A 22,432-nucleotide genomic window follows, 5' to 3' on the forward strand; every position below is an offset into this window, starting at 1 on the left:
TTCAGTGCATTTGCACGTTTCATGATGGGCGATTTAGGAGTGCACCTGCCCACACCAAGCTGAGTGTTCAGCAGTTTTGATCAAGATTGGCATAACCCCCACGCCCCACCCTCCCTAATCACCTGACTCACCCCAAGCGACTTTTTTTCGTTTTCCCGGGTGAAAGACATCTTTAAAGGGAAAGTTTTGCCGACGTGGAAGCGATGAAACAAAAAACAGCAGGATCAAGGCATCAAAATGGAAGAGTTCAGAACCATTGTGAGCAGCGGAAAAAGCACCTGTTGATACGCGTATTGCATCCAACAGAGAGTGTATGTTGAAGGTGACCGAAGTTTGAACATGGGAGAATAAATACACAATCTTTTATAAATAAATCCGATTTTTTTGGGGGGGGTCCTTCCTCATATGACCCAAATGCCTTATCTCACCTGATGCTCACACGTAGCCTATCAGGTGGGTATTGTTTAGTCTTATTTTCAGGTGATGAAACAAAAGCTCAAAGAGGTTGCATTTTGCCCAAGTTGCAGTCTGCCAATGCAGGTCGTCAGAAACGTTCCTGAGGCCCTTCCTCGGAGCTCTGCTCTCCACTCAGTATGTCACAGGGAGGAGGAGGCGTCCCTGGAGTGCCCGCGCCACCCAGCACCCGTGAGCCTGTAGAGGGTGGAAGTGGGTGCAGAGAGGAGGGACCATCCCGAGGCACGATTTGGGGTCAGTTTGTAATTAGACTCCAGCAACGGCTACCACCAAAGTCCAGGCTCTTACGTGCTGTCACCTCTGTGCTCCTAGCAGGTCCCCAGACACACACAGTCTCCTTCAGAGATGACCCAGGAGGTGCAGCCAGCTGGGCAGGGGCGGTGCCTTCAGTGTCTTGCCCCTCCTTTCCAGGTTGCCCCTCTACCTGGCCTCGCTCCTCATCAGCCTCATTTTCCTGCTGGTAAATTTAACCTGTGCCGTGCTGGTGAAGACAGGAAACTGGGAGAGGAAGGTTATCGTGTCCGTGCGCGTGGCCATCAACGACACGCTCTTCGTGCTGTGTGCCGTCTCCCTCTCCGTCTGTCTCTACAAGATCTCCAAGATGTCCTTAGCCAACATTTACCTGGAGTCTAAGGTAGGCTGGACATGCGGTCAAGATCCCTCCCTGGAAAGTTGCTCCAAAAATAGTTGCCTGGTTGGCAAACGGCACACAGCAAACTTCTTTGGCACCCACCCTCCTACCAATGATGAGCCATGCTGTGGTGGCCAAAACACAGCAGTGTGGCATTCATTTAACTCTGCATGCAAAGAGAGTTCCAGTCCTGGTGGCTTCGAGTGTGTTGGTGTGTGCAGAATTCCTGGCAGGGAGTTAAGCCTCTGGTAGATACAGAGATTTAAAGAACTGTGTCTTAAAGGACTAGTGGAATTGATTGTACTGGTGACACTAATAGCAAACTCATAGATAGTGTGGACTGTGTTCCAGGTACTTTTATAAGCACTTGTTGTGCTGATGTGGAAACTCAGATTCCAACTGAGTTGCAGCCGCCTCTGGAGTTCAGGACATTCCTTCCCTATCAGTTGTCCAGAGATGGAGCCAAGTGTGATGCTGCAGGGAAGCTTCTGGCCTGTTCTTTTCCTCTCTGGCCATACCTCTCAGCCTACAATCTCCATTTTTTCCTCCCTTTTCCCCAGAGTTACAAAAAAGAGCAACTATGCAAATATGCTATAGTACCAAAGCGCTTCTTTTTTTGGTTTTTTTTTTTGAGTTGAAATCTCATTCTGCCACCCAGCCTGGAGTGCAGTGATGCGACCATAGATCATTGTAGCCTCAGCCTCCTGGGTTCACGCCATCCTCCTGCTTTAGATTTCTGAATAGCTGAGACTACAGGTGCACGCCACCATGCCCAGCTAATTTTTAATGTTTTTTTTTTTTTTTTGAGTCAGAATCTTCTTACTCTGTCACCCAGACTGGACTGCAGTGACACAATCACCTCACTACAGTTTCAACATACTGGACTCAGGCGATCCTCTCTCCTCAGCCTCCCAGGTAGCTGGGACTACAGGCATGCACTACCACACCTGGCTAATTTTAAACTTTCTTGTAGAGTTGGGGTTCTTTCTGTGTTGCCCAGGCTGGTCTCAAATTTCTGGCCTCCAGCCATCCCCCCACCTCAGCCTCCCAAAGTGCTGGGATTACATGTGTGAGCCACCACACTCAGCCTTACATTTTTAAATAGAGATGAGTTCTCCCTATGTTGCCTAGGCCGATCTGCTGGATCTCCCAAGTCTCCCTTCATTGACAGAATCTCTTAAGTAGGGCCCTGGGAGTAGCTGCCTGGGCTCTTTCTGGCTGGGGGACAGCACCCCCTAGTCTCTTTGCCTCTCTGTACCTTGGTTTTCTCACTTGCGAAGTGCTCGAGTGACTTCTCCAGCTCCTCAGCTTCTACCATCCATATGACTGTGTCCTGTCATAGCCTCTTGCCCACCTTCTTTGCCAGGAGGCCATATGCCTTTGGTCTGAAGGTTCTGGGCAGCAGTGTCTTTCTACAGTATTGTGTCTTCAGTGGTGATCAGTCATTAGAGTGTGGCTACGACTTCAAAAATAGAAAGCCTTAATCAAGGCATCCGAGGACTTAGCTGAACTCTTGGAAATCCCGAAAGTTCATTTTGGGGGCAAATTTTAGACTTGATTTTGCCTCAACTTTCTCTGTTTTGTTGTCTCCCAAAAAGAGGCTATTTTTGATAACAGGGGCTCTCCAAGGCTTTTAAAAACAGAACTGCAGTTCTTAAGAGAAGAGTTAAACAGTAGGTTGTAAAAATACCATCGAGCTCACCCCTATGGCACACAGGCTAACCAAGCACTACTGACAAAAAGAAAAAAAGTATCTTTGATTTAGCTAATGACCTTCAAATGCTAAACTCAAAGATTAGTTTTAGTTTTTTGGCTGACTATCCATTTGGGCCTAGGGGTCCCTTAACTGACTTTGGGAATGGGTAGCTTCATAGGGTAGGGCATGAACCACTGATTGTCATATGATTCCAAGGCCAGAGCCACATCAGGACACCTGTATTCCCAGGAGGGCAGATCCTGGTTTTGAGGAAGGGCTCGCTGCTCTGAGCTCTCCCCAGCCACTATCCCTCTGAGATGGTTTGCTCGTCCTTGTGAGCCAGAGGCTCTGGGCTGGGTGCACCTACTGTGTGGATAAGTCGAGAGAGTCCTCTTGGAGTGGAGCAGGGGCAGTTAGAGATTTCACAGAACAACTTCTGACTTCCATGCTCTTGCAGTCTAGGCCTTGGGCACATGGCCCATGCTTAAGCCACACAGAGATTCTGTCAATGAAAGGAGACTTGGGAGATCCAGCAGATGTAACCTCAAGCCAACTCCCAGAGTCTAAATGAAGATGACTTGAAATTTGGGGAAGGAGTAGGGAAGAGGTGAGGTCTGGAGTGAGGTTCAAGCCCCGAGAGCAGAGGGCTCCGACAGAAGACCCAATGAGACTGCAGCACCTCTGAGGTCCCCAAGGCCGTACTGGGTCCAACACCAGGTAGCAGATGAAAAAAGGGCCCGGTGCCCTGGACCTGGAACCCACCCCTCCTGCTGCCTCTTTTCCAGGGCTCCTCCGTGTGTCAAGTGACTGCCGTCGGTGTCACCGTGATCCTTCTTTACACCTCTCGGGCCTGCTACAACCTGTTCATCTTATCATTTTCTCAGAGCAAGAACGTCCACTCCTTTGATTACGACTGGTACAATGTGTCAGACCAGGTCAGTGGGGATACTGAGGGGATGACTCCCCGACAGGGACTAGAGGGGCACTTGGTGTCTGTGGGGGATGGGTTCTGGGACTCCTGCGGATACAAAAATCCACCATGCTCAAGTCCCTGATGTCAAATGGGGTCATGTTTGCATATAACCTATGCACTTCTCACACCTGCTTTAAATCATCTCTCGATTACTCATAATACCTAATACCATGTGAACGCTAAGTAAATAGTTGCTATACTATATTTTTTATTTTTGTGTGTTGTTATTTCCTATTTTTGAATTTTTTTTTGAGTTGGGGATCTCACTCTGTCGCTCATGCTGGACTGCAATGGCACAAGCATGGCTCACTATAGCCTTTCCCTCCTTGACTCAGGCAATCCTTCCACCTGAGCCTCCCAAGCAGCTGGGACTCCAGGCATGCACCATCACAACTGACTAAATTTTTTAAATCTTTTTTTGTAGAGACAGGCTCTTGCTATGTTGCCCAGGCTGTCCTAAACTCCTGGGCTCAAGCAATCCTCCCGCCTCGGCCTCCCAAACTGCTGTGATTACAGGTGTGAGCCACTATACCCAGCCTGTTTTTTAATATTTTCAGTCTGTAGTTGGTGAGGATGCAAAACCTGTGGATATGGAGGCTGACTGTATCTGCTTTTCAGCATTCCATGTGGCAGGAGGTATAAATTCCTTGTTTCTGCTGTTGAATGCCTGGGTGACCTTGAGAGAGTCACTTCCCTGTGTGGTGTCTGTATCCTTACCGCTCAAATGGTGTCATAGCAACTGGCTTGTTCCCGGTCACATGTCTTCTGAGAAAACTAGATTGTGTGTATGTGCTGACACATACATATGCACACACAAACATGTGCACACATAAGTATACTTAAAAGTACACACATTATGCACACATGTACATATGTATGAGCATGTATACTTTTTTCTTTTTGAGTTGGAGTTGGAGTCTCACTCTGTTGCCCAGACTGGAGTGCAGTGACCGCTCCCAGCCACCACAGCCTCGACCTGCTGGGCTCCGGCGATCCTTCTGCCTCAGCCTTCCAAGTAGCTGAAACTGCAGGCGCGCGCTACCACGCCCGGCTAATTTTTGATTTATTGTAGAGATGAGGTCTTGCCAAGTTGCCCAGGCGGGTCTCGAACCTGCGGGCTCAGGCAATTCACTTACCTCAGCCTCCCAAAGGCACGGGATTACAGGCTGAGCCACCAAGTCCGGCTAGCATGTATACTTATGTATACGCACTCCTTTCTACCTCATGGAGCTCTTATCAAGCAGTACTCCATTTTTTTCAAGAGCTTCTTATATAAATAGAAGATGGTAGTATTAGAGGACGAAATTTGCAAAGATAAAAAAATTGTATTCAGGTTTCGGAAAATAGATAAAACTACAAAGTTATGAGAATTTTTATAATGCTTAAATGACAGATATTTACATAGCATTCACATTGTACTAGGCATTAAAATTTTCACAGCATTTGAGAAAATCTGGACAGAAGTCACTGAGGATATTAAGGTTTTAGTAAAAGCTTGTTGCACCAGTTGTCTCAATGTGATACTCTTTTAAAAAAATATGTTCTGTAATTTCATAAATTATCCTTTGTAAAGCAAATGAACAAAGGCAGTAAAATGTCATCTGGCATCCAGGCTCACAGGAACTCAAAATAAAAAAGAATGAGGCTGAGCTGGTGACACATATGGGCTTTTTTGTCTTAGGTGCTGTGCAAAGTGTTGGGATACAAAAATAAACCGATTCCCTCCCTGCCCTGTGAGAGCTGGTAGTTCCCCCGAGGAAAAGAGCCACGAAGATAAGCCATTAGCAATAAGGAGCCAACTTCCCTAACAGGAATCTGTTGGATTGATTTGCAGGGTTCCTTAGCTTTTCCTGAAAAAATATCGAATACCTAACTATATATAAACCCACTTCTAAAGTCTCAACTGTACTCCAAACCTGAGCTGAATTAAGACCGTGGAAGAAAGACTAAAATGACCATGACAAATTCACCCTGTGAGGGCAAGGTGACATTCACAAGAGGGACCTGCAGGGTATTATAATTACAAAGGATTAAAACAACAACGGTAACCCCTGACCCAAACCAACACCCCAGATACAGGATGACACCCCGACCCAAGCCAACACCCCAGATACAGGATGACAGAAAGTAGAGCAAGACCTCGTGTACCTTGTGTTTTGAGAAAAACAGATACATACAAATAATACGTAAATTTGAAGCAGGGGTAGATTAGAGACTTATTCATAGCGCACAAAGGAGTCGGTCTTTGATTGTAGTAAAATACACACAACACTGGCTATTTTAACCATCCTTAAGTGTGCAGTTCAGTGGCATTAAATGCAGTCACGTTGCAGTGCAAATCATCACCACTGTTCATCTCTAGAATGTTTTAATCCTCCCAAACTAAAACTCTGTATGCATTCCACAGCAGAGATTTGATTTTAACAAAACAATTACGGCGGGTTTAAAATATGATTATGCTTTTAAAAATTCTTTTGTTTTTAGGGGATCTTTATTTGTGACTTTCTAGACTTGTGTATTGCCACCAAAATAATCTAGGAGCAGGCGAAACAAATGGCCACAGTTGCACACGTTATTCGTGCAGGGCAGAAGAAGAACAGAAGGTTGAGGCGTGATACAGATGAAGGTGAAATATGATGCTGGAGAGACTCCTTCTGAAGTAGCATGAGTAGTTTTGGTTACTGTGCTTTGAATGTGATGTCATGGAGACAGCAAAATGATTCCGTTTAGGTGATTGGCCCTTGAAGGCTTGAACTCAGCACTCTTCTCTTTCTTTGAAACTATGGCCTTGTCCATGGAGTTGCCCAAACCCAGTCGTGCCCTGTTTTGAAGGGAGATGGAGAGCACTGCTTCACTTAAGCCCTTCACTGAAGCCCTGTCTCACTGGACCAGAAACTGAACACCCTGGACTCAGGATTTGTTTTTAGACAAGTATTTGCTTTGTCTATAAAGCAATACGCTTTAAAGGGTAAAGCTTTCTTCAGTAAGCTTTAAAGAGTAAAGAACAGGATATGGCTTATGTGAAGAAAAGTTTCACAATGGATGTGTTTATCTTAGGGCTGAGACTAAGGGATAAGGGTCACACGCTGCTCTCAAGAATTCAGGAAGAGGCAACAGAATGTTCCTACTAATCGGCTGCTAAAGAAGAAAATCAGTGGGAGTTAACTTGGACATAAGCAAGCATCTTGGGCGAAGTATTAAAACATCAGAGATTGGAAGTTTTCGTCTTTGAATGTTCTGAAGAAGATACTCATCTCTCCTGTATAGTTTCAATACCCCTCACCTGAGGTCTGCACATGACTATGACCTGATTTCAGGGTGCCCATTTTAGACAGGAAGTGTGCTGTAGTATTAGAAAGAACCAATAAAATGTCTTTTCTCCGCCCTTGGCCTAGTGACGCTCCCTCTCTCCCTAACAGGCCGATCTGAAGAATCAACTGGGGGATGCCGGATACGTCCTCTTTGGAGTGGTGCTTTTTGTGTGGGAACTCTTACCCACCACCTTAGTCGTTTACTTCTTCCGAGTCAGAAATCCTACAAAGGACCTGGTAAGTAACTCATTTTATATGTACAGAGCATGTCTCCTAATTCTGAGCATGAAACGTACAATTAGAACTTTTGCTTAGTTTTTCAATAGAGAAGAGAGCCTCTTCCATCTTACTGTGATAGAAAAAAGTTTCTGTGACCATTTTATTGAGACTCTCATTTATTTCTCTTTTGAGGGAAAATGTATTTTTCAGCTTAGCTTTATTTAAAAAAAAAAAAAAAAGTATGGTGCCTCTCAGTGCCTGTGGAAAGTGATCCCTTTTCTTAATGCAACACAGGCTCCCTAGTACTTGAGCCTTGATTTGCTGTGAACCAAATAGAAAAGCTTTTCTTTTAGCAAAGGGAAATAGAGAAGAAGGGCATTTCACTTCTTCACCCCTGCAGCAGGCCAGATGGTGATGAGGGAATGGGAGGATAGAGAAATAAAAACATTGTTGTAAGGAATGCTATAAAACCACTCCCCTAGTTGGGACACATTTCTATTCAATCAACTTTATATAAATGTCTTCATGAGAGCAGGACAGAAAATGCAAAACCAGGTAGAGTGAGAAGCCTCCTTGCTTCCGAAGTTATTGAAACCACACGGTAGCTTTTTGACTCACTGATGTATGAAACCCATAAAAACGTTTAGGGAGTGGGTCTGGGGCAGCGTGAGCAGAGTGGGTGGTAGAGAGCACATTAGACAGGTGACATTCACAAATAATTCCCAGATATTAATTTATACCCAGATGATAACCGACCTGTTGTTTTGTTGTGTGTTGTGTTTTCTGTTTTGTTTTGTTTTTCTGAGTCAGGGTCTGACTACACTGCTAGAGTGCAGTGACGTGATCACAGCTCATTGCAGACTCAACTTCGTAGGCTCAGGTGATCATTCTACTGCAGTTTCCTGAGTAGCTGGTACTACAGGCACGTGCCACCATGCCCGGCTAATATTGTTATTTTTTTGGTAGAAACGAGGTGTTGTCTCAGGCTGGTCTCAAACTCCTGGGCTCAAGTAATCCTTCTGCCTCAGCCTCCCAATGTGCTGGAATTACAGTCATGAGCCCCCATGCACAGCCTGATCCCAGTCTTTCTTATTCATCCACAGGTAGTCACACATGAGCCAGGCATAAAACAAAGTGAGACTAGGCTGAGACAGGTGGTTAAGCACAGTCTTGTTGATGGGCCCGTGAGTAGAAAAAAGTGGTGGCCCAGGTTGCACCCAGGATGAAATCCAGCAATGATTTCGAGAGGCCGGACTGGGTTCCTCCCTGGGTGTTATTTTCAGCTGCAGAAGAGTGGTTCTGCACTGTCTCCTACCTGGGCCTGCCCTGGGACCCTCGGAGGCTTCTGTAAAGTCAGGCCCTGAACGCCTGCTCCTCCCGCAAAGGAACTTGCGAAAGGCAAGCAGCGGATTCTAGGCTGATCCCAGTTGCCTTGTTTTTCCTTCTCTGCAGCAGCTGATGTTTTCTGGAGCCTTGATGGATTGAGGGGTGGGTGAAGAGTCCCCTGAGCAATCGTCCCAGTGCTTGTAGGGGCTTCACAGGGGCTCTCCGTGTGCTGTCTCGTCACTTGGGGTTCTCATCACCCCCGTGCTCTTAGGAAATAGACTCCCGAGATATTCTGAACATATCTGAATTCTGAGGTGCAAAAGGCTAATAGGATATCACTCAAAGTACTGTTTTATTAAATGAATACAGAATAATAGTAGCAGTCGAATCTGTACTCTCAGATCTCACTATCTGTAGGGCTACTTGGCTGTTGTTTTCAAATGTATCTGATGTTTAGGGTATTATTGAGAGCACTGAGTCTCAAGTTTTTTGGTCTTAGGATGCTTTGCACTCTAATTATTGAGGACCCCAGAAAGCTTTTTGTTTGGAAGGGGTGTGTGTGTGTATGTATCACATAAAAACTTAAAACTGAGGAATTTTTAAAAATTATTAATTCACTAAAAATAATAAACCCATTGCATGTCATTATAACAATTTTTATGAAAATAATTACATTTTCTAAAACAAACTTCAATAGTGAGAAGGGTAGCATTAAAAAAAGTATCACGGATCTTTTTAATGTCTCTCTTAAGAGAGACAGCTAGATTCTTATATATCTACTTCTGCTTTCAGTTTGTTGTGATGTGCTATTTTGGTTGGATTATATGAAGAAAATTCAGTCTCACAAAGACATGTAGTTGCAAAAAAGAGGAGGTTTTGCTTTGTTTTGTTTTGCGAGACATGGGCTGGAGTGCAGTGGTATGGTCATAGCTCATTGCAGCCTCAAACTCCTGGACTCAAGTGATCCTCCTGCCTCAGCCTAAGTAGCTAGGACTGTAGGCACGTGCCACCATGCCTGGCTAATTTTTAAAAATGTTTTGTAGAGATGACATTTTGCTATGTTGTGCAGACTGGGTATCAAACTCCTAGGCTCAAGAGATCCCAACAAAATGTTGGGATGACAGACGTGAGCCACAGCACCCAGCAAAAAAGAAGAGTATTTGCAATAGCCCTTTAACATAATTGTGACTGTTCTTCTTTTCACTACACCCAAGCTCAACAAGTATGGCTTTTTATTTATTTTTATTTTAAAGATGTGGGGTATAATTCAGGGTTAGGTATATAAATGTTCATTATGCAGGTACTTTTGTTGATGAGGTTTGCCTGTCTCTCCTCTGGCAGTTTCCCACTACTGCCGAGCTGCCACCCCCTCCCCTGGCAGTTTCCAACCACTGCTAATTCCCTTTTTTTTTTTGAGTTGGAGTCTCACTCTGTCGCCCAGACTGGAGTGCAGTGGCCGCTCCCGGCCACTGCAGTCTCGACCTGCTGGGCTTCGGTGATCCTTCCGCCTCAGCCTTCCGAGGAGCAGGAATTACAGGCATGCGCTACCATGCTCGGCTGATTTTTTGATTTATTGTAGAGATGAGGTCTCGCCAAGTTGCCCTGGCGGGTCTCGAACCCGCGGGCTCAGGCAATCCACTCACCTCAGCCTCCCAAAGCGTGGGATTACAGGCTGAGCCACCGAGCCCGGCTTAATTCCTTTCTTATAGTATTATGATAATTGTTCAAGGTCCACTTATGAGTGAGAACATGTGGTACTCAGTTCTTTGTTTCTGCGATGAATCACTCAGTGTTACAGGCTGTAAGTCCATCTGGGTTGCTGTGAAGTTCATAATTTTGTCCTTCTTTATGGCTGTGTAGTAGTCTATCATGTATATGTACCACATTTTTTTTAATCCAGTCCTCTTTTGATGGGTAGCATGGTTGGTACCATGTTTTTGCTGTTGTGAATAATGCTGCAGTAAACATGCATGTGCGGGTATCTTTTTCACAGAGTGATTTGAGTTCCTCTGGGTATATTCCCAGAAGGGGGATTGTGGGGTCATATGGAAGGTCGGTTTTTAGATCTTTGAGGAATCGTCAAACAAATCGTTTTCCACAGAAGTTGTATTGGTTTACCCTCCCACCAACAGTGTAGAATGTTCCCTTTTCGCTGCATCCTCTCCAGTATCTGTTGTTTTTGAGTTATTGATGATGGCCATCCTGACTGGAGTTAGGTGGTATCTCAGTGTAGTTTTAATTTGCATTTTTCTTATGACCAGTGAGGCTGAGCATTTTTTCATGTTATCTGTTGGCTGCTGGTATGTCTTCTTTTGAGAAGTGTCTGTTCATATCTTTTGCCCACTTTGTAATGGGGCTGTTTGTTTTTTTCTTTTCGGCACGTTCGAGTTCCTTGTAGATCCTAGATGTTAGGCCTTTGTCAGACATACAGTTGACAAATATTTTTTCTCAGCCTGTGGGCTGTCTACCTGCTCTCTTGATGGTTTCTTTGGCTTTGCAGAAGCTTGTCAGTTTGATGAGGTCCCACTTGTCTATCTTATCTCTTATGCCATGGGCACTTGGGGTTTTGATCAGGAATTGGTTGCCAGTTCCAATTTCCATAAGGGTGTCTCCTGCATTTGCTAAGGTTCTTATAGTTTGAGGTTTTACGTTGAGGTCTTTGATCCATTTCGAGTTGATTTTTGTGTATGGTGATAGGTAGGGGTCTTGTTTTAATCTTCTGCATATGGTCAGCCAGTTTTCCCTGCACCATTTACTGAATAGGTTCTCCTTCCCCAGTGGTTGATGGTGGAGGATTTGTCGAAGATGAGTTGGTTAAGAAATTGAGGTTTTGCTTTTGGAATCTCTGTCCTGTTCCGTTGGTCTATATTGTCTGTTGTACCAGTACCAGGCTGTTTTGATTATTGTAGCCTTATGATAAAGTTTAAAGATTGGGAGTGTGATTCCCCCTGCTTTGTATTTTTTTGCTGAGGATTGTTTTGGCTGTTCATGATCATTTGTTTCCATATGAATTCCTGTATTGACGTTTCCAGGTCTGAGAAGAATACTGCTGGTAAGTTGATGGGTATTGTGTTAAATTTGTAGATTGCCTTGGGTAGGATGGACATCTTAACAATGTTCATTTTTCCATTCCATGATCATGGAATATTTTTCCATTTGTTTATGTCATCTTTGGCTTCTTTGAGCAGTGTTTTGTAGTTTTCATTGTAAAGGTTAGGAAGATGGCAAGATAGTTCTTTTTTGGGGGGTGGCTATTTTAAGTGGAATTGTGCTTTTTATTTGGGTTTCTTTTTGTCTGTTGTTGGTGTATAGTAATGCGACTGTCTTTTGCACATTTATTTTCTATCCTGAGACTTTACCAAAGTCCTTTATCAGTGCAAGGAGGTTTCTGACAGATTCTCTTGGGTTTTTGAGCTATAGATCATGTTGTCTGCAAAGAGGGATAACTTAACTTCCTCTTTTCCTATTTGGATACCCCTGATTTCCTTCTCTGCTCTAGCTAGGACTTCCAATACTATGTTGAACAGGAGGGTGAGAGTGGGCATCCTTGTCTTGTTCCGGTTTTCGGGGGAAATAGTTCCAATTTCTGTCTGTTTAGCAGTATGTTGGCTGTGGGTTTCTTGTGGATGACTCTTACTATTTTGAGGTATGTTCCATCTGTGCCTAGCTATTCAAGAGCTTTTATCAAGAAGGGATGCTGGATTTTATCGAAAATTTTTTCCGCATCCAATGATATAATGTGGTTTTTGTTTTTACATCCATTGATGTATTTAATGACATTTATGGTCTTGCGGATGTTGAACCAGCCCTGCATCCTGGGGATGAAGCCTACTTGGTCATGGTGGGTGACTTTTGAGATGTGTTTTTGGATCCAAGTGTGGCTTTCTAAAAGTTAGTTGCAATATAGGATCTTATACCACATCAGTGAACTTTGTAGATCGTGTGACACGTTAAAATCCATTATTTTGTCTTGCACTTGGGATCTTTTACCTCCGTGTGATTTTTCTAAAGCTGCAATGGCCGTTTGGAAAGTAAACTTAGGTTTACTAAGTTACGCAGATCTTCCAAACGCTAAGTCTTCATTATTCAGTACCCCCCAAAATCTCATTCATTACCATCACCACCAACCTCATCAGGAACATCTTTAAGTATTGAGAAGCTGTCAGGGTCAAAGTAGGGAATACAGGTTTTCCAAATCTATAATGTTTGCTCAAAGCTCAAATGGTATTAGTGATAATACATACAGCTCACCTGATTCACTTTTGAGACAACGTCTACCAAGTACTCAAGTCTGAATAACCTTGACTTGTCTATTTGTTTGTCAGGTAAACATGAGGCTGCATGAAAAAAGGAGCTGCAACCTGAACAGTTGTAGAAACTCTTTTCTTCAAGACAAACATCCTACAGCTCTCAGAAGTGCCCTGTGCACACGTCCCATTCGGTCACGTAGAATATTAAAAAGATGTGCTCAAGGGTTGAAATTTAACAAAACATTAATGCTTTTTACTGATTCACCAAGGACATTCTTGAGCGAAACTGTCTCTCTTTTTAAGAAGAACCAAAACAGCGACAAAAAATCTGTGTGTATGTGGTGGTGAAGAACATGACAGCTGCCAGGGCAGTCATCCCTGCCTCGACGTCTGCCAAGGCAGCCGTGTCACTCACCACCGCACGCACCATTCCTGCCACTGATGACACAGTAGCAAAGGCAGATGACATCTTCACAGCTAATCATGAGAATAGTCATGGCCTTGCAGATCCCTGGAAGGATCTGCCGGGACCTCTAAGGGGCCACTGACCACACTGACGGCCGCTCACCTACAGTAGCACATTCACGGATTAAAAGTATGTTTTTGGCCCTGAACTGCATTCCCTCTTGAAATACCGTGAGGGAGGAAGGTCTGTAGGAAGGATGCATAAACAGGAAGGATGCATAGCAGACCGCTTCCCCTTTTTGTGTGGCTCTTCTTCATGAAGTAACTCTCATGAGCAGGTTAATTTGAGTTGGCAAATTTACCTTGAAGCACTGGTGTTTTAAAACATCCTTGGGCAAGACTGCTAGCGTTTAATGCCATGCTTACATACAGAATTTGGTAAGCATAGCTAACACTTTTATAACATTTGCTAGGCGTTGTTCTCTAAACACTTACAATAAGTTTTATCGAAAATTTTTTTGTGTGTGTAGAGATGAGTTCTCGCCAACTTGCCCAGGCTGGTCTCGAACCCGCGGGCTCAGGCAGTCCACTTGCCTCAGCTTCCCAAAGTGCTGGGATGACAGGCAGAGCTGCCGAGCCTGACCTCTAATAATTTAAAATTTTTATTTTAATTTTTATTTTTTTGGTCACTGACTTGGAACTCACACATTCTTTAATAGGCAAAATAACACTGTATGGTGGAAACTATTATTATACTCCTTCTTAGATGAGGAAGCTGAGGTTTAAGGTCACATGGCTATCCTAAGACAGAGCCAGGCTACAAACCAGGCAGTCTAGCTCAAGATTTTTTTACTTGAAAAAAATATGTATATTTTTTTTGTAGAGATATGGTCTGTGTTGCTGAGGCTGTGGATTATATGAAGCGGAAGCAATCGTCCCGCCTTGGCCTCCCAAAGTGCTGGGGTTACAGTTGTGAGCCACCATGCCTGTCCCAAGTTCATGATTTTAATTATTGTACTACAGTGTGGCTCTCCCTGGCATCATTAGGTTTCAAGAAGAAATTAAATTCCTACTCATGTGACTTAATAATCCTTTTACTATCTCTGCCTTCTATAATTGCTTGGAGAAAAAACAGCTTATTATTCTTTTGGGGGGAGCTGTGTAATGTAACTCATACTCATCAACTTTACAGTTGCAGGTGAAATGTCTCTTTAAAATGTCATCTACTGTTTGCATTCATAATTCATTCGGAACAAGTCTTTAAACTTGGCCTCAGTGTACTCCAAGTATGGTTCTTACCGTCTTTATGAGAAGCCTGCAGGGTACCTAGGGTCAACAGAGATTCTTAGGTCAGATCTGGGTTGTGACCCAGATCAGACTCTCTGGCGTAGGTCCTGGGAATCCACATTTCAGTGATTTGAATGCACCGTAAAGCTTGAGAATCTCCGTCCATATTATGTACTTAAAAAAAAAAAACAACTACTTTATTCACAAACCATATAATTCACTCAGCTCATGTATATACTTTGGTGGGTTTTGGTATATTCAGATATGTACAGCCATCACCACAGCCATTTTTGAGTGTTTTCATCACCTCAGAAGGAAGCGCTTCCCTTAACTTATCACTCCCCATTCCCTTTTTGTCTCTGCGCCCCGCCCCCACCAGCCTAAGCCACCCTAACTTACCGTGACTATAGAGTTCCCTATTCCAGACTTTCATATGAATGGAGCCATATGGCACGTGGCCTTTGGTGACGGGCTTCTTCCACTTAGCAGAATGTTTTCAAGGTTCATTTTTGTCGTAGTGAACCACATATTAATAATTTCGCTCCATCTTGCGGCCAAATAATATTTCATTGTGTGGATACACACATGCCTGTCCTTTCAATCCATTGATTAACATCAGTGGGCTTTAAGAATTGTTAGATTTTTCTTAAATTTGTTTTTTTTTTAAATCATCTTACGCTTCTTGACAATCTATACTGAGAGGACATTTGGATTACTTCCACTTCTTGGCTATTCTAATGCTGCTATAAACGTTTGTGTACAGTTTTCCACATGAACAGATGTTTTCATTTAGCTGGGTACCTACCCAGGAGTGGAATTGCTGGGTCACATGGTAATGCCATTTAACTTTTTGAAAACCTGCACTGTTTTCACAGAGGCTGCACCGTTTTACATTCCCACCAGCAGTGCATGAACGTTCTGATCCTCCCACATCCTCCCCAGTACTTGTTATTATCTGACTTTTTGGCTTTTTAAGAGACAAGGTGTCTCTCTGTCACCTAGGCTGGAGTGCAGTGGCACAATCATAGCTCACCGGAACCTTGAACTCCTGGGTTCAAGTGATCCTCCCACCGTAGCCTCCCAAGTAACTGGGACGACAGGTGCATACCACCACACCTGGCTAATTTTGTGGGAATAGGGGTCGAGACAGGGCTTTGCTGTGTTGCCCAGCCTAGTCTCAAACTCCTGGCCTTAAGTGATCCTTAACTCGGCCTCCCAAAGTGCTGGGATTGCAGGCATATGCCATCACGCCTGGCCTCAGTTTCTGATTCTAGATATCCCAATGGGTGTGAAATGATATCTCACTTAGGCTTCTGTTTGCGTCTCTGATGACTAAGGATGTCAAGCCTCTTTTCCTGTGCTTACTGGCCATTAGTGTATCTTTGGAGCAATGTCTCTTCACATCCTTTGCCCATTTTTAAATTGGGTTTTCAAAAATTATTGAATTATATGAGTTCTTTATATAGCTTAGATAAATCTTAAATCTCTTGTCAGACATAGGACTTACAAATATTTCCTCTCATCTGCAGCTGACTTTTAACTTTCTTGATGATATCCTTTGAAGCACAAACGTTTTTAATTTTAATGAAGTCTAACTTACCTATGTTTTCTTTTGTTGCTTGTGCTTTGGGTGTCATGTCTAAGAATTGTTTGCCAAATCCTGTACAAACAGTCTGCAACTTAGGATGGTTCAGTTTATGAGTTTTCTCCTTTACGATGGTGGGAAAGCAACATGCATTAATTAGAAGCTGTACCTCGAATTTTGATCTTTTCCCAGGCTAGCAATATGGGGCACAGCACTGTCTTGAGGTGCACAGAGAGCGAGCTGCAGCTCCATCAGCCATGCAGTCACGAGGGCGAACAGCCGATACCCTACAGTGTGTGTTCTGTGACTTATTTTCAACTTAACAATGAGTTTATCATGACATAACCCCATCCTAAGTCAAGGAGCAGCTGAATTTGCCCCTATAATTGCTTCTGAAAGTTTTATAGTTTTTGCTCTTACTTTAAGATCCACTTTGAGTTATTTTTTGTATCTGTGCAGTACAAGATAAGGGTCCAACTTCATTCTATGTGGCTCATAGATAATCTTGAACCACTAACAATAGTAAATTCCAAGGCATCCCACCTTGTGTAAGTTCTGCTTTGCTCCTTATATTTGGCTTGATTACTCTTAGAAAAGCAGGATTCACATATAGATACCCATCAGAGGACAGCCCATTCCATACTCTATTGATTAACTTTTAAACAGAACACTAGTGATATGTACAAAGATTTAAAAACATATGCCAGATTGGATTTGCCATATAACCTAGTTCTAATTTCCTAACAAAAAGGACTTCCTTTTTTAGTAGTTGCTGGCAGAGAAGGCATTTCAAGCCACAACAGTTGCCCAGGGCAGGTATGATCTTGAAAATGGCAATAACCTCTAAGGTCTTCTTGAGGCCAATTATTTTATCTTCATTGAGAAGTGAACTCAGTTTGGGGACAGAAATAGGATTATAGAGACAGGATGTGGAACTGGGATGAGAAACCCTCCCAACATGATTTCATCACTACTGTTTTGTTGTTTTGATTTATTAGGAATGCCCACATGATTATACAGATTTATATCCAAATTAGACTGTCTACTTTAGTCTGGCTAATTTGGGCACTGTGTCTAGCTTTTCAGTAAGGGATTTTTAAAATGGTGATTCACCGTGTAAGCAAGACTCGGACGGAGGATTCTGTCCATATGGTAGAACACTCCTGCGTCCATCCGGTTGAGCAGGACATCTTTAGCCTCCTGGAAGAAACTAGGCACAATGTCTGGAAGCATGCTGACTATGAGTGTCTGTCTGCCTAGAGCAACCCTGGAATGGTCCCCAGCCATGGATTCAGCCCCAGGTCTTATTTCTTTGACAACCCTCGAAGATACGACAGTGACGATGACCTTGCCTGGAACATTGCCCCTCAGGGGCTTCAGGGAAGGTAAGACCCTGCTTCGTGGTAGAGAGGCCTTCTTAGCAGGCGAGAGCTTGCACCAATGAAGTGGCTTCAAACGAAAAGAAAATCCCCACAAAAGAACTATGCAGCTGGAGGCAGCATAGGCTAGGTAGAGTCGTCGCAGATCATTTTACCGTTTTTCTTACGTGAAGCATTCAGGCATGAGAAAGGACTGACATCTGATTTTTAAAAGCCCTGTAGCACGATTATATACAGTACTGTTTCCTAAATAATATTCCCTGGAACACTGTTTCCTTAGCTGTGCCATGGAAAGGGAAATGATGGTTTAAAAAGAAAGCCAATTTTTTAAAAATTACAGGATTTTTCAGAGCGTGTGATATGCTCATATGCACCCTGAATCCCCAGGAAAGAAATATAGTACTTGATCATGGAATCACTCAATGGAACATGATGCAGGAAATCTAGACCCCTTTAATCACATGTTTTAAAAAATGCCAGTGAGTAAACCAAATAGCATTCATTTATTAGAATAAATTATACATTCTAAGGACCACATTTTCAAATTTGAATGTCATTTTTTCTTTTTTGAGACAGGATCTCACTCTGTTGCCCAGGCTAGAGTGCAGTGGCACGATCTTGGCTCACCACAGCCCCAACCTCTTTGGCCTGTCTCCCAAGTAGCTGGGACTACAGGCATGCGCCACCACGCCCGGCTAATTTTTAAATTTTTTATTCAGTGAGGTTTCATCTATGTTGCCTAGGCTGAGGTACTCCTAGGCTCAAGCAGTCCTCCCACCTCGGCCTCCCAAAGTGCTGGGATTACAGGTGTGAGCCACCATGCCTGGCCTGATGTCAATTCTTAATTGAAAATTTCATTTAAATGCAGGGTCTATGTTTGGCCTGAATTTAAACAAATATTTATAACAAACACTTATACAGCACCTACTCTGTGTCAGCACCTGCTGTGTGTCAGACACTGTTCTCAGAGGTTCACTGTATCAACTCTGTCTTCATAACAATCCTGTGCGATCAGTACTATTAGCCTCATGCTACAGATAAAACTGAGGTATCCAAAGGTTAGGTGACTTGTCCAGTTCACACAGCTGTAAGTGGCTAGCTGGGATTTCTACCCAGGCGGTCTGTTCAAATGTGTGTTATGAGTCACTACCATTTATTATCATATATCTTTACTTATTTTTTAAAAACTACAGGATTTCTCAGAGCCTGTGATGTGCTAATATGTACCCTGAATCCCCAAGAGGGAAATATATCATGTAATCATTCGATCAGTACCCTGTCTCCAAGTCTCACCTGTGCTTATGTTATACTTATATGTGAGTTTTAATAAGAAGAGTCTCCTTTTTTGAAAACCTACTTGCAGATGTGGCCCAGAATATTTTGGAGGTGAATAATAAGAGTTTACACCAGCATATGTAGAGGGTGCGAGACAGTAACCGGGCTCCCCCTCGGCTGCTGTCACCCAGTTTTCAGTGAGCTGGGAAGGCAAACAGAAAGGGGGGAAGTGCCCGAGTCCAAGGTTAACTGCAGCCATAGCACAGAGTTAGGATTCAAATACAATTTGATGATAAACATTTGTTACACATAGTGACTGGTTTAAAGTTATAGTAGAGTACTATACTATACTTCTGGGCTCTAAAGCGTTCAATAGACTTCAGTGGGCGGGCTTCTAGCCCTGTGCATAGCACTGTTTTGTGGGAAAATGGACTTCAAGAAGCCACTTTATAGAACTTTGAGACTGTCTATAGTTTTTACAAAATCCCAGCCCTGTGTCCCTAAACTAGACATGTTATACATAGTATATTACTTCAAATCACTGACATTTTTTTTTTTTCCTTTTTAAGTTTTGCTCCAGACTACTATGACTGGGGACAACAAACTAACAGCTTCCTGGCACAAGCAGGAACTTTGCAACCAGACTCAACTTTGGATCCTGACAAACCAAGTCATGGGTAGCATCAGTTAACAGTTTCATGGAAGATTCCTCAGTTGAAAAGCTTCAGAAAGACTTAATGACAGCTGAATTTTTAGGGCACTTTTCCTTAAGAAATAGGACTTGATTTTTGTTACAGGTTTCTAATGGCTCATAGGACTAAGCAGTAATGTAGATTGATAAGCCTTTATTTTAGTACTAAAAAGTGAGCCTGGCTATTTCAGTGGGTATAATTTAAACTTTTTAAAGAAAATCTGTACTTTTATAAAGATGTATTTTATATAACTTAAATAATAATGCTAAAGTATACTAGGGTATTTTCTTGAGAATATTATTGCAATATATGTTGTAGTTTGCACAAATGTTTTTGCATCATTCACTTTAAAAGTATAGAATATACGGTCTGATAGTTTTTTAAGGCTCTTGGACTAAAAGCATTCCTCAAATCCTTACCTCTTCAGGTCACTGAAGGTCGCTCAGATTCTGACTGTCTCATTAGTAGACTCCTAAAATACAATGGACATCTAAAAAGCTAACTGCAACTCCAGTGTTGAAAGTTAAAATGAAATGAACTATCAGCAGACTGTAAGGTAGCAGTGGCTCTTCAGAGTTTTTTTTAAGGTCCAGATGCTGCTGGTCCCTCAAATAATCTCTTCAATTTTGCCAAAAGTCTGGTACGTCCTTGCAATATGGCACTAATGTGCACGTCAGTGATGTTAAAAATGTAACTGAATTATAATGTTAAACCTCCTCTGCTGTATTCAGAAATTTCACATGGTTTTTTCAGCCCAGTGAAGTCTAATATCCATTACCTCAGGGCTATGACAAGACTACCCCTTCCCTGACTCAAGGGAAAATAAGAGGTTCCAAAATGGGCGTGAATGATAAATACCCCAAGCTCTTGAGCTAAGACTGTGTGAAATCATAATAATTTTTTTCTGAAATTTCCAACCATACTTAAAATAATGCCCTTTATTTTTAAACAGCTCTGTAAATAGCCTATTAAAAAGCTGCACATTTAAAATGGCAGAAGCATTGTAACGGGCTACACAGCATCACGCCTGTCTCCTAGCCATGCAAAGGACATGATGCAGACAATTGCTTATGAGTCATCTTCCATTTAAGTAAAAAACGTGTTACAAAATACTGCCTCCCTGACCAGAAGTGCCATTCTGAAACCTCCACTGTATTTACTCTGGAGCCTGTTGGGAAGTTAAGTACTCCAATTTTCTGCAAAACAGAGATAAGGTTCCAGAGGAAGTACTGTTCCCAGGGAGAAAGTATGTTTCTGCCTGGGAGACGGTGGGAAAGAGGGAAGGGTGTATCAAATGGAAGTCCTACTGCGTCATGCATAATGCGTGTCAAGTGACTCTTACTTCCCATTTTGATCTTCAGGTATAATTGATCTCTTGGTGTTGATTTCACAGAGATCAAGTCTACTTCTGTTATTTTGATGATATTTAAAATTGAGATCCCAAGTTTCAAATGTCACGATTGGGTTTTTCATTTGTATAGAACACCTGTACCCTGCATAATCCCACATAACCACATTCTTGTCTTTCAGCACATGGAAAAATTTGGGTAGCATAGCATTTAAAGCAGATACTTGTCAGGGAAAATTCTACACTAAAGCAAACCCTGTATTGTTTTAAATGTTACAGATTATTCTAAAAAGCCCTAACAGACCCTACTGTGACCATACTGTATTACTAATACTTGGGAGAATTTAAAAGCAGACTCAGCATATGTTTTAAATTCCTTTCAAATTCCTTTCAATCAAGTCTTCAAGAAGTTTTACTGTCCTTCATTATTAGGTCAGCTAAGGGTAGTTTTTTCTTTTTGACATATGGTGATAAGAATATCACTAAAATCATGTGATTATACTCAACCTATAATATGTAAACACCATTAATTCTGTTGTTACTGACAGAAAAACTGAACCATCTAGCATTAATTAATAAAGGTCATCATCTACTTTATGATGAAGCTACTAATATTTACTTGAACTATTATTTTTTTGTTGGAAAGGATAACAATGTTCCAAGTGCCTATTTTTCTCTTCCTCCCTTTTAAAAACGGCAGTGCTAAAACTTTTTTAAATGTTGTAAACATATTAGAATAGAAAAAACTATGATTGTATCAAACTGTCTTTCATAGTAAATGATCATGCATGTATACGCTGTGAAATGTTGCAGGAATGATGTGGGGAGGAAAATTAAAATTCCCTTTAGTTTCCTAATTTCCTTTTTCTGCTAGGTATATTACTGATAACAAACTACTGTTTATGTGGATTATCAAGTGCTGAGAGAGGTCAAGAAATGGTGATGACAATGGTGATGGCTGGCTTGAAAATACCCAAATGCCCTCTTATTTTAAGGCAACATGATGAGATGAGAACTTTGGCCCTTTTAAAGTTAAAATTTGTACGGAGAAGAGGCAGTATGCCTGAAAATGATGTAGCATCATTTACCTAAGTCTGATGCAGCACTCAAAGGCTGCCTGTGAATTCTGTGTGACTGTTGGAATAGGTGTCTACCTCTGCAGCTGTCTATAAATGCCAGCTGATTTGTGCATGTCTTTCATTAGCTCTGTTTGCTTTTTACAACTAACCCGTTTAATTGAGCTGATGGTTAAACATCTGGAGTCACAGTTGTAGACTGTAATAAGTTCTGGCCATTGCAATGTACACATCAGTCACATTTAGTTATGCCAATTTACTCTTGAATGTATCAGGCACCTTCATCATAGCTGTGCTCGGGACCACGTTTGGCTGCTTTAGATTAGGCATGCTCCTAGTATCTCCCCAGTGCCCTCTTTCACCAAAAGCTGAGACAGCTACTCTTTGTTGGCTTTAGTGTTCAGCCGACACTTAGTTGAACACTTAACCCTGGGAAGAGGAAAGGAATAGGCCTTAGCAAATTCTCAAGCTTGAGAAGCAGTGAGAAAAAGGCTCTTTCTTAGAT

General features: G+C 42.5%; 1 protein-coding gene across 1 annotated transcript in view; it reads left to right on the forward strand.

Moving 5' to 3' along the window:
- Positions 1-22,040, forward strand: part of GPR137B (G protein-coupled receptor 137B) — a 30,929-nt gene extending 8,889 nt beyond the window's left edge. The window contains exons 2-6 of the mRNA XM_021712900.1: positions 886-1,108; positions 3,587-3,736; positions 7,194-7,322; positions 17,418-17,542; positions 19,381-22,040. Coding sequence (XP_021568575.1) covers positions 886-1,108; positions 3,587-3,736; positions 7,194-7,322; positions 17,418-17,542; positions 19,381-19,492 — 739 coding nt within the window. The 3' untranslated portion in view covers positions 19,493-22,040. The remainder of the gene's footprint in view (positions 1-885; positions 1,109-3,586; positions 3,737-7,193; positions 7,323-17,417; positions 17,543-19,380) is intronic.
- The last annotated feature ends 392 nt before the right edge of the window (positions 22,041-22,432 follow it).

The sequence above is a fragment of the Carlito syrichta genome, unplaced genomic scaffold, assembly GCF_000164805.1.
Source record: "Carlito syrichta isolate Samal-C Ts95f unplaced genomic scaffold, Tarsius_syrichta-2.0.1 Scaffold303709, whole genome shotgun sequence".
In the NCBI taxonomy this organism is placed as follows: domain Eukaryota; kingdom Metazoa; phylum Chordata; class Mammalia; order Primates; family Tarsiidae; genus Carlito; species Carlito syrichta.